The sequence below is a fragment of the Bos indicus x Bos taurus genome, chromosome 10 (assembly GCF_003369695.1).
Source record: "Bos indicus x Bos taurus breed Angus x Brahman F1 hybrid chromosome 10, Bos_hybrid_MaternalHap_v2.0, whole genome shotgun sequence".
Lineage (NCBI taxonomy): Eukaryota > Metazoa > Chordata > Mammalia > Artiodactyla > Bovidae > Bos > Bos indicus x Bos taurus.
Genome location: NC_040085.1, coordinates 69,454,140 through 69,470,915, shown reverse-complemented (window position 1 = coordinate 69,470,915; position 16,776 = coordinate 69,454,140). Strand labels below are relative to the sequence as shown.

Genomic DNA, 16,776 nt, shown 5'->3' with positions numbered 1-16,776 from the left:
CCTAGACTTAGGAAACAACCTTGTCTGTTCCCAATAAAGATAAATTTCATCTGCATTAGCTGGGCAAATGGTTCGTTTCTGACACTTCGTACCCCCAAGACCAAAAATGAATCACCAAACCTTGAATTATTTCACTGGGTGGATTATTGTGGCAGGAATTGAGTGGTGAATTTCTAAAGACTGCTTTCAACCACTCTGCAGGTCTGAAAAGTAGTCAGTGGTTGCTAAGAGACATACGATTCAAGTATCTCCATAAACATATGTACTTTGGAGATGGCTGGCTAATAACTTGTTCCTCACATGTGCGGTTATATTTAGCTGAAAGGTGCTGTAATTTTTATGCAAATTATGCAAATCTTCCAGCCTGTCCTTGATAGTGACCTTTGGTTATTGTGTTTTAAAAACTGAAGACAAATTGGACACAACATAAAACCAACCTGTGAAAAAATTTTAGATTCTAACATGAAATAAAATTCACAAACCTTGAATCTCAGCCCTAATACAAAGAACTATTTTCCAAACAAGTTCCTTGAGTGTGTCAAAATGTTTACGTTTCTCTCTCAGAGTCTAGCAAATAAAACTTGAGAGTTTATTTCTACCATGAATTTTATCAGATAGCCATTACCAATGAACAGTAAATTACCATGTCTCATCTGTCCAACCTGTAACTCAGAAACCTTAAAAAAGGGTCTTACTGTTCTGACTCCTGCATTCAAAGCCAGCTTGGTGGGGATGCAGCTCATGCTGGGGCAGAGGGCCCTGTGCTTAGAAGGCACTTGTTCATGGTTTAATGCTTTGCTGTTCTTGTCTTGAACTACTTAACACTCCTTGAACAGGGAGTAAGGCATTTTCATTTTGCACTGGGCCCACAGATTACGTAGCTAGTCCCTGCCTGTGTCCCACTAAGTGCATCATTATGTAGCGTAACCAGTCTTTCTTGAGATGCCCTCCAGACTGATTGTCTTAAAATTTTAAACCGCAGGGTTTTCTTGAGTCAGGATAAATGCTTAACGGACAAAGAATGGACTTCTCTACTTTGTAGGAAGAATGCTGAAATTAGGAGGAAAATAAAAGCATGTGACTTGGTGGAGTTGTTCATGTTTATATGACTTATACCTTTGAAATTTTTATACTGAGTTACAAAGTTCCTGAAGTCAGAATTGCTGTAAGCTTATAATGTGAGCTTGTGCACACTGTACTTACACATTGACTGCCCCACAGTCAGTTCATTTCATATGTTGGTCCTCTTGAGTTGTGATACATGGGAGTCAGGCTGCCGCTGGCTCTTGTTTCTTGGCTCTTCTCCAGGTGCACTTTTGCTTGATCGAGGTGAAGGTATTAGGAAGATAGTATTTTTTCATGTAGCAGAATTTGTTGTTCAGTCACTCAGTCATGTCGGACTCCTTGCGACCCCATGGACTGCAACACACCAGGCTTCCCTGTCCTTCACCATCTCCCAGAGCTTGCTCAAACTCATGTCCATTGAGTCAGTGATGCCATCCAACCATCTCATCCTCTGTCTTCCCCTTCTCCTCCTGCCTTCAATCTTTCCCAGCATCAGGGTCTTTTCTAATGAGTCAGCTCTTTGCATCAGGTGGCCAAAGTATTAGAGTTTCAGCTTCAACATCAGTCCTTCTAATGAATATTCAGGGTTGATTTTCTTTAGGATTGATTGGCTCGGTCTCTTTGTAGTTCAAAGGACTCTCTTTGTCGCCCAACACAACAGCTCAAAAGCATCGGTTCTTCTGCATTCAGCCTTTGTTACAGTCCAACTCTCACATCTATACATGAGTCCTGGAAAAACCATAGCTTTGACTATACACACATTTGTTGGCAGAGTAATGTCTCTGCTTTTTAATATGCTGTTTAGGTTTGTCATAGCTTTTCTTCCAACTAGCAGCGTAGCAGAATAGCTTAAGTAAAGCCTGACATGTAGAGATCTGATTTGAGTTAGGTTTGAAACATTTAGAATACTAATTTCATTGATTATTTACTCTTCTTTACATGAAGTTCCCTTGTGGCTCAGACGGTAAAAGCATCTGCCTACAATGCGGGAGACCCGGGTTCGATCCCTGGGTTGGGAAGATCCATCCCCTGGAGAAGGAAATGGCAGCCCACTCCAGTATTCTTGCCTGGAAAATCCCATGGACAGAGGAGACTGGCAGGCTACAGTCCACGGGGTCGCAAAGAGTCGGACACGACTGAGCGACTCACTTGCACTTACATGAAATAGAGCTGGGCAGTTGCTTCTTTATTGCAGAAGAGGATCATGGGCTTTTTGTTTCAAGTCTTTTGCTCACACATTTTGTAAAGAAAAATAGCAACTCCTGCCTGATCCTTCCCCGACCCAAAGTCTCATTCCCTGGAAGTAACCACATTCAAGTAGCTGTTGCCTGGTATGTATCTCAGTATTTCTAAATAGCATTCTTACTGCTGTTTCTTGATGGCACCCCACTCCAGTACTCTTGCCTGGCAAATCGCATGGATGGAGGAGCCTGGTAGGCTGCAGTCCACGGGGTCGCTAAGAGTTGAACATGACTGAGCAACTTCACTTTGGCTTTTCACTTTCATACATTGAAAGAGGAAATGGCAACCCACTCCAGTGTTCTTGCCTGGAGAATCCCAGGGACAGGGGAGCCTGGTGGGCTGTCATCTATGGGGTCGTACAGAGTCGAACATGATTGAAGCGACTTAGCAGCAGCAGCAGCAATGCTGTTTCTTGATTGTTTAAAATATCTTCCTGTTATGAGCTATTACATGTCTGCCTCTCTATCTCCCTCCTATCCATCTTTCCAGTACAGTCAGAAAATTTAATTAAATCAAATTGTAGTATTTTACAGTCAAACAACATGACTGTGTACATGTTGTTCAGAGCAAAGGCACATTATGCCATAATGACATTTGTTTTCTTGTAGGGTTTTTTTTTTTTTAAACCCCTAGAATTAGTAGTTACCTGATTTTTCACTTGCTTGCTTCCTTATGTAGTGGTCATTAGTCATTCGTTAGTTCTGTGAGAGTGTCACACAGCTCTTAATCTGGCCCACACTGGTAACTAGTCTTTTGTCTTTGTATTTTCCTTGGAGGCCTTCTTCCTGGAGCCCAAGTCATCCTGCTCTAGTTGCACTTTCGGCTGTGTCCACCGTGGCCATCCTGGGACTTCCCTTTGCCCCTTTTCTGACTGTGTCTTTGCTTGCTTCATTTCCTTTCATTTTGGTGGGCTACATCCTCTAGATGCTTCCGAGGAAAGCATGGATGGGATGTACATTTTTTGATACCCACTTCTCTGAAAATGTCTTTATTCTGCCCACATAACTTGATTGACATTTTGATCTGCTAGTTTTCTTGTCTTCTTTCTTCTGTATACTCTATCATTTGGTTATACTTTCAAGCTAGATTTGCTCACTTTAATGCGCCAGACCTTCTGTGAATTTCTAAGTGTGCTGTTTTATTTCCTGAATATTCATCTATAGTAGCATTCTGTTTTTGTTTCAAAGATCTAGTAGATTTGTTTATTTTGAGGATGTTACAGATTCTTTTATTTTCAGTTTTTTCCACTCTTGCGCTGTTTCCTCTGGATTCTTTATGATTTTTTGGGGGGGTCTGTATCTTTTATGTTAGAGTCTTTGGTGATCTTAGACTATATTCGTAGTTGTTGTTTAGCTGCTAAGTCGTGTCCAACTCTTTTGTGACCTTGTGGAGAAGGAAATGGCAACCCACTCCAGTGCTCCTGCCTGGAGAATCCCAGGGGTCGGGGAGCCTGGTGGGCTGCCGTCTATGGGGTCGCACAGGGTCTGACACGACTGAAGCGACTTAGCAGCAGCAGGACTGTGGCCCACCAGGCTCCTCTGTCCATGGGATTTCCCAGGAAAGAATACTGGACTGGGTTGTCATTTCCTTCTGCAGGGTATCTTCCCAACCCAGAGATCAAACCTGCGTCTCCTGCGTTGGCAGGCAGGTTATTTATGACTGAGCCACCAGGGAAGCCCTATATTCATAGTTAACATGTTAGTTTTAAAAAAAAGACCTCTTAGAATCTGTATCTGTGTGTGTGTGCATGTGTGTGTGCATGTGTACACACACGCGTAAGTGGGAAACACTTGGCAACTTGGGCAGAGGCCTTGCCATTTAATTGAGAAACCTTCAGATAAGAAACCTTCAGATATCAGTATGTCTATAGCTGTTTCCTCTTGGGACTGTCCATTTCCCCCATAAGGAACTTTCTAACCTCCTGCCTCAGTCAGAACTGAGAGCTTAGTCAGGGAAGGGCCTGGCAAAGATAATGCTCTTCAGCATGCAGAATTTTATTGAATCCCATTGTTTTTAATAAGTGTTTTACTTCAGCCTATATCTGATGTCCTCAAGACTAGAGACTTGCTCATTTATTCTCTCCAGGCCTTGAGTGTAAATCTTCAGTAAACTGCATGGATCTGGGAGATCTTGTTACTCTTCCTCCAAACTTTCAATCAGTTCTCCTGTTTCTAGCTCCTCACAACCTTGCCATCAAATGTATCTGGTGCCTTCAGTGCTTATGCCTTTTAAGGGTTCTCTGGTGTGAATTGGCTTGCTTCTTGTTGGCTTCCCTCCCTGCTGGCAGAATGGAAAAACACTTAGCAGAGTGGAGAAGAAGAAACCTAAGATAGTTACCTCTTGCCATCCACTTTCCATCTTTGAGAGATATGCAGATTTGTCTGATCTGCTCCCCAGTCCTCTCTGCCCCATGGATTTCTTTCATTTTTATTCCTTTACTCTCATTTCAGGGAGTGTTTAAGAAGAGAGAGGTTCAACCCCTCTAGTCTAACTGACAGACCCTGACTACCTTTTTCAATTTGTCCTTTACATTTCACTGTAGATTTATGATGAGGTTCAAAGGAGGTTGTTGGGCTAAGTCACTGGGCACTGTCTCTGTCAACTTCAGGATGGCTGGTTTTGTAAAGTGGGAGACAGCATGTTGACAGGTCTGTCTTTGCTCTGCAATCACCTTGGAAACTCTCCAGCTTCATTTCTTTGACAACAAGTTGCCTGTTACATTATAGAGAGCACAGTCTACCTAGGCATTTACAGATACTGGATTATATTTTTCATAGCTTTTTTTTTTTTGGTGGGGAGTATTTGGACTTTATATATGACTATGCACACAAATATTACTTGGTTTTGGAAATTAAAACTCATCCCACTCCCTTCTTTTTGGGCCTACACATGATTCTACCTTTTCTTTTGCCTCATATATCATGAAATCATTGAGTGTGTTCTGTAGCGGTGCAGAAAAGTAGTTTGTATACTATAGTTCATCTTTCTCAAAGAACATAGTATATATATATTATTTGTGCCTTTAAGACTGGCTCAGATTAGGTGCCTGGTAATACATTTTCTTTGAGGGCCTAATGAAAACACATTCAGTTCAGTTCAGTTCAGTCACTCAGTCACGTCCGACTCTTCGCGACCCCATGAATCGCAGCACGCCGGCCTCCCTGTCGATCACCAACTCCCGGAGTTCACTCAGACTCACATCCATTGAGTCAGTGATGCCATCCAGCCATCTCATCCTCTGTCGTCCCCTTCTCCTCCTGCCCCCAATCCCTCCCAGCATCAGAGTCTTTTCCAATGAGTCAACTCTTCGCATGAGGTGGCCAAAGTACTGGAGTTCCAGCTTTAGCATCATTCCTTCCAAAGAAATCCCAGGGCTGATCTCCTTCAGAATGGACCGGTTGGATCTCCTTGCAGTCCAAGGGACTCTCAAGAGTCTTCTCCAACACCACAGTTCAAAAGTATCAATTCTTCAGTGCTCGGCCTTCTTCACAGTCCAACTCTCGCATCCATACATGACCACTGGAAAAACCATAGACTTGACTAGACGGACCTTTGTTGGCAAAGTAATTGTCTCTGCTTTTGAATATGCTATCTAGGTTGGTCATAAACACATTAGTTAAATAATTTTTGTTTAATTATTATGTGTTCATCAAGCTCTTAAGATTAACAGTACATAAGCATGGTTGATTCAAGTTTTGCTAGCATTACACCCCCTCAAACCTTCTCCTGTGTTAGTTACAAATTACTCATTAAGCCTTTTTGCAACACTTAAAAATAGAAACCAAATTAAAAAATAGAACTCAAAGGTAAATTATTTCTGTTAACACGGAATGGAATGGGTCAGTTAGAAATCTGTCATTTTCTGCGGTAGAGGCAAGAAATAACGAACCCATGGGGCCTTTTTTGCCCACAGGGCTCGCATCTTTCTTCAGTGTTTCCTGTGGAAATGTGTAGTTGACTTTCTCATTGCTTTCCTGTGGGTTTCAGGTTTGTTCGTGTGTGTGTGTGTGTGTGCGTGCGCGCGCGCACACGCATGCATGCACCCAGCAAAGGCAGTGGTCATGGTCATGGTCCCTGGTATGTGTAGAGATTGATTGATTGACTGGCTGGTTGATTGTATGACTAAGTAGGCAGAGAGACGGCAGGTATTTTAACCACATCTTCTATTTGGATAGGCTGCAGGTGAAGGTATGTACTGTTGAGTCTGCCATGAACACTTTCTTCACCTCTGGCTCCTAATTTTTACATGGATGTCACTTCGAGTAGAAGTCTTACCTGCTCACTCCATTTCTCTCAAATAGAGTAGATGTTGCTGCTGTGTATTTATCTAGTATCCTGAGTCACTTGCCATGGTGTTTATTTCCATGTATTCCTCATTACACTAGGTTCTATAAAAGCAGTGTCTGTATTGCTCATCATTTTGTCCCTGACACTGTGCTCAGTGGCTGGTGACATGCTCATTTGAAATATTCAATTTTTGAATGGATGGATGGATGACATTGTACAGTCAAAAATTTAGTCTGTCTTACTGCTCAGTTTTGAAGACTGTTCTTCAGTTTGTGTTTTTTTGCCTGTAACTCTGTCTTTTGTTCAGACAAAAGTAGATAATTTATTTGATTACTGCCCACCAAGTTCTTCTGCTGTCAATCCCAGCCTCAGTCTTTAATCACCTGAAATCATGTTTAAGTGTGTCTTGACAGCTTTTTTTTTTGGTAATTAAGGTAGTCTGCATTCATTTGTATGGTGTCTATATGCTCATGAAATGTTTTGCTATAAAGTTAACATTAGAACTATGAGTTGCTTTATTGCAATGATAATGAAGGTATGAAGAATTAAAATTCAAACCAGTCTCCAAGTTTGTTCTACAGGTAGAGGAACCTTCCTGTTATCATTAAAAAAAAAAAAAAAAAAAAGGCAGCCTTACTGAGATATAATTCATATACTGTAAAATTCAGCCTTTTAAAGTTTATAATTTAATGTTTAATATATTCTACAATGGAGAAGGCAATGGCACCCCACTCTAATACTCTTGCCTGGAAAATCCCATGGATGGAGGAGCCTGGTAGGCTGCAGTCCATGGGGTCGCTAAGAGTTGGACACGACTGAGCGACTTCCCTTTCACTTTTCACTTTCATGCATTGGAGAAGGAAGTGACAACCCACTCCAGTGTTCTTGCCTGGAGAGTCCCCGGGATGGGGTAGCCTGGTGGGCTGCCGTCTATGGGGTCACGCAGAGTTGGACACGCCTGAAGCGACTTAGCAAAATATTTTACAAAGTTTAATCATCACTGTCATATAATTGCAGAACACTTTCTGTCATTTCAAAAACAAATGCCATACTCATTAGTGGTCACTCCTCATTCTACTTTCTGTCTCTACGGATTTGCCTATTCTGGATATTTCAATGAAATCATACACTATGTGGCCTTTTTGTGTCTGGCTTTTTTTGCTTGGCATGATGTTCGATAGGCATATCCATGTGGTAACATATTTCAGTACATTATTCCTTTTCATGCCTGTATAATATTCCACTGTAGCACACTTTGTAGCAGTTGATGGGTACTTGGGTTATTTTACTTTTTGGCTGTCATGCATCATGCAGCAGTGGACATTCGTGTGCAAGTTTTTGTGTTGGCATATGTTTTCAATTCTGCTAAGATGTGATCTTATCAGGATTCAGTTATTGTCTTTAGATTATAAATGATTGGAAGCTTGAAAAATGTTATTCATGTATAACATACATACGGAAATCATAAATGTTCACACCAGTGAGTATTTATAAAGTGGACATACCCATGTAATAAGATCCAGGATCTCAGAAGAGAATGTTGCCAGTGTTCTTGGGAACTTTTTGGTCTTTGCTTTGGGTTAGGTTATCTCAGTTTACTTGTATGCTCTGGGAGAGCTGAAAGCCTAGCTGTATCTTTGAAACATAAGCTCAGTAGATGGCTTATGTGACAAAAGTGTGGTGACTGAAATAATGGACTCTAGGGTCCCGACTGCTTGGGTTCAAATTCTAGTTCTACCACTTCTCATCTTTGTGCCCCAATTTCCTCTTCTTTAAAATGGGAATAAGACTACAACGTAAGCAGGTTGTTTGGAAAAGTGCCTGCTGATCATACTAAGTGCTATATGTGTGTTACCTAATATTATAATTACGGTTCTGATTATTGTTCTTCTTGTGCATCTCTTCTCTAGTCTGACTGACTTATCCCTGCATTCCCAGAGACTAGTGCTGTGCTTGTCACATAATAGATTTTTAATAATGTTTTGAAGAAGGAAGGAAGAGATTTTAAATAACAAGTGGCAGAATTTCTAAATCCTTTGCTGAAACCGCTTTTGACAGCTACACTATTTTTTATTTACAACAGCTTTTGGAGCTGTTTGACAGCGAAGACCCTCGGGAACGGGACTACTTAAAAACAGTCTTACACAGAATTTATGGCAAGTTTCTTGGTCTTAGAGCATTTATCCGAAAACAGATTAACAATATTTTTCTAAGGTAAGTAGAGGGAGGAGAAGCAAAGTTGATGGTTTTATAGAAGTATTAAGTAAACCTCAAATATTTGAACATAGCGTACTGACTTTTTCTTTTTTTCCTTCTCTTTCCTCTCCTCTTCTTCCCTTCCCTCCCCTTTTCTTTCCTCTCTGTTTTTAGGTTTGTTTATGAAACAGAACACTTCAATGGTGTGGCTGAACTGCTGGAAATATTAGGAAGGTAAGCACATTTTTCGGAGAAGGCAATGGCACCCCATTCCAGTACTTTTGCCTAGAAAATCCCACGGACGGAGGAGCCTGGTAGACTGCAGTCCATGGGGTCGCTAGAGTCGGACACAACTGAGCGACTTCATTTTCACTTTTCACTTTCATGCATTGGAGAAGGAAATGGCAACCCACTCCAGTGTTCTTGCCTGGAGAATCCCAGGGACGGGGGAAGCTGGTGGGCTGCCGTCTATTGGGTCGCACAGAGTTGGACATGACTGAAGCTACTTAGCAGCAGCAAGCACATTTTTAGCTCATTGCTAATCTCGGGTGAATATTGTTGTGATGGTTAGGGTCAGGTGGCACAGGGAGACGCTGCCCCAGATCTTACTGTATGTACGTCAGGTCTCAATTGTGCTTACAGCACGTTTCCCAACTGACTCTACAAAACATAGTTTTGTGTTCTCCTTCTTTCATAATTATGCATTGCTAATTATTTTGGAATGACAGAAAGAGCCGACAGTTTATTCGTTATTCATCTAATCACCGTCAGACCAGTTACTCAAACATCTTCTTCTTGTCATTTACGTTTCTCTGCCATAATTTTTGAAAGCAGGTTTGTAATAAACTAGAGGGACATCCCTGGTGGCACAGTGGATAAGAATCCGCCTGCCAGTGCAGGGGACATAGGTTTGATCTGGCCTGGGAAGATTTCACGTGGTGCGGGCAAAAAAGCCTGTGCACCGCAACTACTGAGCCCACGCTGTAGAGCCCACAAGCTGCAACTGCTGAGCCCCCGTGCCGCAAGTCCTGAAGGCTGCACACCCGAGAGCCTGTGTTCTGCAACGAGAGCAGCCTGTGCTCTGCCACCAAGAGTAGCCCCCGCTTACTGCAGCTAGAGAAATCCTGCACACAGCAAGGAGGACCCAGCATAGCCAAAAATAAATAAATACAGTATTTTTAAAAAATTAGAAAGATTGCCATTTTCAAAGGGCCCATGTACCAGGTGTAGTTCTTGAACGGCTGCTGCCTGGAGTAGTGAAATGAATTGGGGAGAGGCAGCTGTTGTTGGGTTTCCACACACAAGGGAGTCTAATGTAGCTGGACAATGTGGTTACTTAGTTTCTTCTCCTAATATGAGGAGAGAGAGAAGGTGGAGCCACTTGGTTCCCTTTAGGACTTCCCACGGGTGGGCTTTATACCCTGGGGTGTTCTTGGCATGAGCAGATTTCAGGGATGGAAAGAAACACTGTCTGGAAATGGAAAGGGTCATCAGTGAACCAGGCCAGCGATTATTTGGGGAAGGATAAGGGGGAAGGAACGGAGAAGGCAATGGCACCCCATCCTGTGGATGGAGGAGCCTGGTAGGCTGCCGTCCATGGGGTCTCGAATAGTCGGATATGACTGAGCGACTTCACTTTCACTTTTTCACTTTCATGCATTGGAGAAGGAAATGGTAACCCACTCCAGTGTTCTTGCCTGGAGAATCCCAGGGATGGGGGCGCCTGGTGGGCTGCCATCTATGGGGTCACACAGAGTCGGACATGACTGAAGTGACTTAGCAGCAGCAGTAGCAAGGGGGAAGGAAAAATAAAGAGTTTTGATACAAAAGCTTTTGGGAACTGTGCATCTGAGTGTAAGAGCTCAAGAGCCTTTGCTGGGAGATCAGAAGCAAATTTCCTTCTTTTAAATTCTCTTTCTACTTAAAGATATTCTTTAAAGCAACTGAGAGGACTTGAATGCCACTGGGGTGGGTTTTGGTTTGTTCTGGATCAAACAGAAACTGATTTAGATATACCTGATCTCACAAGAACAGCATCTCAATTTAGCCTGTGGTAATAACATCACTAATTCATGTCTCTTTTCTTTTTCCTAGTATTATCAATGGCTTTGCTTTACCTCTTAAGGCAGAACACAAACAGTTCCTGGTGAAAGTGTTGATCCCTTTACACACTGTCAGGAGCTTATCACTCTTCCATGCCCAGGTAGAATTTTGTACAACTACTTTCGGAAACAAAATAAAGTTTGTAAACCCAGTGTTTTGTTGTTCTTTTTATTTACTTAATTTAAACAAACAAAAGGCTTGTGAAAGTTAAAAATATTCCCCAAAGCAAATAAAATGTGTATATATTTGCCTGTGTATAGGAGAATCATGGGAATTATTCCTTAAGTGGGAACAGCAGTTGCTTAGTCATCTCATCTTACAGAGAGAACTTAGTTGCCCAAGTTCATAATCATATATTCAGCGGGTTGCGTGTGATAAACATGTAGGTTTCAGATTTAGACATTTGGAGGTATGTCATCATTTTGGAATGTTCTCAAGTCTCTTGGCCCATCCTCATCTTGTGTTACTCTGTCCTTGCCCTTTTTGCCCCCTCTTCTAGTTCATTCACCTTTTTTTCCTCACCTTCTCCATGCAAATAACACTCTCACAGGAAATGAAATCAATCAGTATTTTCACTTTAGCCTCCATTACTTTAAAAAGCATACCCTGTCTAGTCCCCTCATTCTAATTTCCCGCTAACACTGCCTTGCATGCTAAGCATGTCACTGGGAGGTCAATACATGCTACCATGGCGTTTTAGTTTTAGCATTTCAAACCTCTGACATGCCCCCTCCCTGTAATGGGAATGTTTTGAGTTTTCATAAAAATGTAACACATCTTTCAGAGTAGTGTTCCTCTTTAAATGTGAAATAGTGTGTTTCGAGGAAAAATTAGCCCATATGCTTCTAATTTAGAGCACCATCAAAATATTGTTTCATAAGAGTGAATTTCTTGTCCAAGAATCTTTCTGAGCCCCTTTGCTGATCTTGCCTTGAGTTTTTGAAATAGGATATCACACTTCATGATCATTTAAAAAAATTCTTACCTTGACGAGTTAGCATCAGATGTGGAACTCTTCGTGTTTATTCAGGGTTCTATCCATGGCAGGTACAACCTTTTAAATCTTTCCATGAAACTATTTCAACTTGGATGTGCCATTTCAGGTGGTCAGCAGTGTTTTCAGTTAAGTGCCTGCTTCTCAGATAGGGCTCTTCTGGAACCACAGTAAAACCGTATATTGTTAATGTTCCAGCAAAGAGAAAAGAAACCCGTGAGATGTAGCTCAAACTCTATGTAGATGAGATACTTTCAGAATATACTGGATGTGGTATTTCACCTCTGCTTTTCATTAACTGACTACTTCATGTCCCAACATTCTTTTTAAAAAAATTTCCCTGCTGCCTTATTAGTGTCGATCTTTGGCTTGAAAAAGTAGCTTATTTTCCTTTATATGTATTTTATTTTTTAAATGAATGTGAAGTTATTAAAACCAGATTCTGGAAGCTTTTTAGGGCTTTTTAATAATACATCTTTGAGCCCTGAGCATATAGAATTTCTAATTTTGTCTTGTGTTTGCTTGTTTTTCCAGCTGGCATATTGCATAGTACAGTTTCTGGAGAAAGATCCTTCACTCACAGAACCAGTAAGTATTTTTTTCTATAATTTTGAAAAACTTCAGAAAAACCACTTTTCATGGAGTATATAAGAAAAATGAAGTGCAATTTGTTTTTCTCCTTTTCATTTTAGGTTATTAGGGGATTAATGAAATTTTGGCCCAAAACATGTAGTCAAAAAGAGGTAAGTGTTCAGTGTCAGTGTGTTAATAGCTCACTAGAGCACTGAGATAATAGGCATCTGTAAAGATGCATTATCTTAGCTAATCCTCACGGTAACTCAGAATAAGGCAGGACTGTAAATATTCTCATTTTTACTAGTTAGGAAATTGATAGTTAGGGGTTAAGTAGCCTTCCTGGGCATACTAAGTTTAGGTGATTAGGCCAGAGCCTTCCCGCCTGACTCCTGCACCCTGGGCTTTTATCCTGGTCTGCTCACTGATGTCCGCTTCCTACGGAGTATGGAGGTTTTGCTGTCACTGTTGATAGATGCTGTAGCAACCTGCCCAGATACCCACTTTAAAGCATCATGTGGGTGAGATCTTACTATGCACAATCTTAAAATATGTTGCAGACCTTTAGTTTCAGCTGTTCACAAGTGGCCCTGGAAATCCCTGATTTATAATCATTTGTACTTTTGCCAAGACCTCACCGGGCATGTGCAGTGTGAGGTTGTGGTGGAAGCAAGTCTTGCAAAGTGAGCCTCGCTGAGCACCAGATCTATACCACCTTTTCTGAAAGGTTAGAAACCATGTGGAAAACGGCCCGGAAACAAAGGTCAGCAATTGGTTTTATATTTGGAGAGTGTTTTAGAAGGAATTCAGAATGTTTCTTAACAAATGGTAAGGCTCGACAATATTTCACTTTTGATGGAAACACCCTCCTTCTCAAATCAGCTTCAGTTCGCCAAAACCCTCCTTTACATATTTTCAGAAACTCTCTAATTTCTTAATACCTGTTAGGTAAAATTAAACTAGTCATTGCTGCCCAGATGCATCTTAAGATATGAAAAGATCATTTTTCATATTTTAATTGCGTACTTGATTTTTTTCTAGGCAGTCATTTCTTCATACCTAAATAGGAAAATGGTTTTTATTTCTCTCTCAGTTTTCCATTATATTTAAAACAAGTGACTGTACTATTGATTTGGCTCCATTTTGTGATCTAAAAGCTCTGGTTCTGCAAGCACAGGGTACTGAGGCAACGAGATTCATTGTGCTCAATAGCGAGCGAGTGTGTACATATGTACATGTAAGCGTGGACAATGGGTCAGCGTGTGCTGAGGAGTTTAAAGTGGCATCTGTCTGTGACTAAATCTGCTCACTGGTGTGTCTCTGACTTTGTATGTTCTGTGAACCGGTGTCTCCTAGAGGAGCACCTCGCTCATGGCACGGGGCTGTCAGTCTTTGGCAAATATCTGCATGTGCCGCAGTGGACTTTGTCCATCATGCAGGAGGGCCACTTGCCCACCGTTTTAAAAATATGGAGGAGGGGAGGCAAGCCCCACAGGGACAGTCCCATTTCCCAGGGCCCTGCTGCAATGTGTAAGTACTCCCTGCTTTATGTACTAGATGTAGCACACAGAGTATTTTTTCCAAAGTAAATAGAATCACATCTTCAATGCTGCAGGAAATTTGTTCTTAACAAGTACCCTCCGGTGAATTTCTTATGAAATAAACATCCAACATAAGTTAAATTCTGATTTGTTCATGTTCGATTTTATGCATAAATTTTCACTATATTAAAACCATGCAGAATTCTCGTTTTCCTCATTGTCCGTATAGATTTTTAATCAATACCTGACTCTTGGTGTTTTGCATGTACTTCTAGGTCATGTTCCTTGGGGAGCTGGAAGAAATACTGGATGTGATTGAACCTTCGCAATTTGTTAAAATCCAAGAACCTTTGTTTAAACAAATCGCCAAGTGTGTGTCTAGCCCCCATTTTCAGGTTAGTTAAAAAGAGGGCATGAGCCAGAGTGGCTTGTACAACATGTATTATTTTGGTCGAGTTTTATTTCTATTGAAAGAAATGTAATGGACACTAGCTACCTGTTGTTTTTATTGGCTGTTTTTTCACACGATAATACTTGTGATAATCACCACCTTCATCTTTAACTCTTGCTACATGACATCCACTGTGATGGTGCATGTCTAGTAACTTGAATTCTCATGACCACTCTGCAGGCAGGGCATTATGATTTTTACAGATGTAAACACTGACCTTCAGAGCGGTACAAGAACTTGTCTCAAATGAAAGGGCTGAATAAGAGGTAGACAGGTAGGGCTCCTATGGTGTGTAAGAGAGAATGGTGAATAAAGCTTAAGCGAAAAAAAGAATGCTGATCTTCTTTACTGTGTTACATGTTTCACATACATTACTCCTGAACTTCAGATCATCCTATTAGACTCCCCCACTCCACTTTCTAGATGAGAAAAAGGAGGTTCAGAAAATGATTTGTTGAAGTTCCCAAGAGGGAGTGAGGAGTCACATGGCATAGCTTCTTGTGAAAGCCTGTGACCTTCCGGTGGCACCAGTCTGCCTCCTTGTGGCCACTCTCAGAGATTACAGGGAAGGTGAGCCTGGGCAGCGCTTTTCTCCAGGGAAGGTGAGCCTGGGCAGCGCTTTTCTCCACTGGGGCCATTTAAGTTGTGCTGTGGGACCCACACTGGAGAGAAGAAGGTGATCTGGGGTGAAACACATTAGGTTTTCTAATTTGACTGTCTCATCAAAGGTCCAAATCACAGACCTAGAGAATTGACTGTTTATATACTGCCTCTTGATTGGAAGAGATTGTTCAGATTGCAGTTGGCAGCACAAAGCCCCACTGCTAGCATGATGGACTTGATGGTAGACTTCCCTCTGAGCTGTTATTATCTTGCATAGTTAGAGACACTGGCTGTTGCTGTTCTAATTTTTGACCTAAAGACATCTTTAGTATGTCAAGTCAGTAATCTAATGACCACCTTGCAGTTGTACCACAGAGCCAAGAAAAAAAAAAAAACCATTCTATGAACCATCACATTCAGATGATATGACACATGTCTAGATTTCTTTGAAAATGAAGGACCCTTTGTAGATGTTTTACATATTACTCATGGTCTGTGGTACTCAAATACTTGGGTTGTTTACCTTATTTTTCAGTTTTTATTATGTGTTTGGGGGTAGTGGAGGACAAAGAGCAGGAATCTCTTTCCAAATGAACTTTATCAGGAAGACTTAGACTCTAGTGAAGCTCAAAAGCATCAAAGGGAGACAGAGTGTCTTAATCCACTGGGTCTGTGTCTTAGGGCTGCTTAACAAAATACCACAGACTGGGTGGCTTATGAAAAACAGAAAACTTTTCTCAGAGTCCCAGGGGCTGGCAGTCTGAGATCAGGGTGGCAGCATGTATGGGTGAGGGCTCTCTTTTGGGTCACAGACTTCTTGTTGTATCCTCACGTAGTAGAAGGGGCTAGGGGGCTCTCGGGGGTCTCTCTGAAAAGGCACTAATTCCATCATCTTTGGAGATTAGGATCTCAATTTAGGAGTTTTGGAGGACGCAAACATTTAGACCACAGCAGACTTCCATAGCGCTTCCCAGGTGATGCTAGTGATAAAGAATCCACCTGTCAATGCAGGAGATGCAAGAGACATGGGTTCGGTTCTTGGGTTGGGAAGATCCCTCTGGAGATGGGCATGGCAACCCACTCCAGTATTTTTGCCTAGAAAACTCTGTGGACAGAGGAGCCTGGCAGGCGACAGTCCATGGGGTCACAAAGAGTTGGACATGACTTGAGCACACACATGTCTGTGTGGCTTAAACACTAGGAATTGATTTCTCATAGTTCTGTAGGCTGAAAGTCTGAGATCAGAGTGCCAGCATGGTCTGCTGCTGGGAGGGTTCTTTCTGGCTTGTACATCTTCTCACTGTGTCTTCGCATGGCCTTTCCTTGCTGCATGCTTGAGGAAAGAAGCAAATCTCTTGCTTCCTCTTCATACAAGGTCACCAAGCCTATCTGATTAGGACCTCACCCACATGACCTCATTTAACCTTAATTACCTCCTATCTCCAGATGCACTCACACTAGAGCTTAGGGCTTCAGCAGATGAATTTTGTGGAGGGGGTGGGGACAGATTTATTAAATGTATTTAAATGAAGCATAATTTCTTAATTGGTGTAAATGAAAGAAACTCTTTTCCTTTCCCCATATAACTACTCTTAGAGTTTTTAGTGGGTTTTTTTTGGTACTGTTTTTTTTTCTTCTGAGACTTTGGTTTACTTGAATTCTTATTGTTATCTTAGATTGCTTTTTAGATTTTTTAGGTTTTCTTTGAAGCATTCCTTTGA

At 41.5% G+C, this 16,776-nt stretch overlaps 1 protein-coding gene across 2 annotated transcripts in view; it reads left to right on the top strand.

The window, feature by feature from the left end:
* Window positions 1-16,776, top strand: part of PPP2R5E (protein phosphatase 2 regulatory subunit B'epsilon) — a 160,549-nt gene that overhangs the window by 130,968 nt on the left and 12,805 nt on the right. For both annotated transcript variants that reach the window (XM_027554272.1, XM_027554273.1), the window contains exons 6-11: window positions 8,678-8,808; window positions 8,965-9,024; window positions 10,885-10,993; window positions 12,422-12,475; window positions 12,580-12,630; window positions 14,277-14,396. In XM_027554272.1, the coding sequence (XP_027410073.1) occupies window positions 8,678-8,808; window positions 8,965-9,024; window positions 10,885-10,993; window positions 12,422-12,475; window positions 12,580-12,630; window positions 14,277-14,396 (525 nt within the window). The remainder of the gene's footprint in view (window positions 1-8,677; window positions 8,809-8,964; window positions 9,025-10,884; window positions 10,994-12,421; window positions 12,476-12,579; window positions 12,631-14,276; window positions 14,397-16,776) is intronic.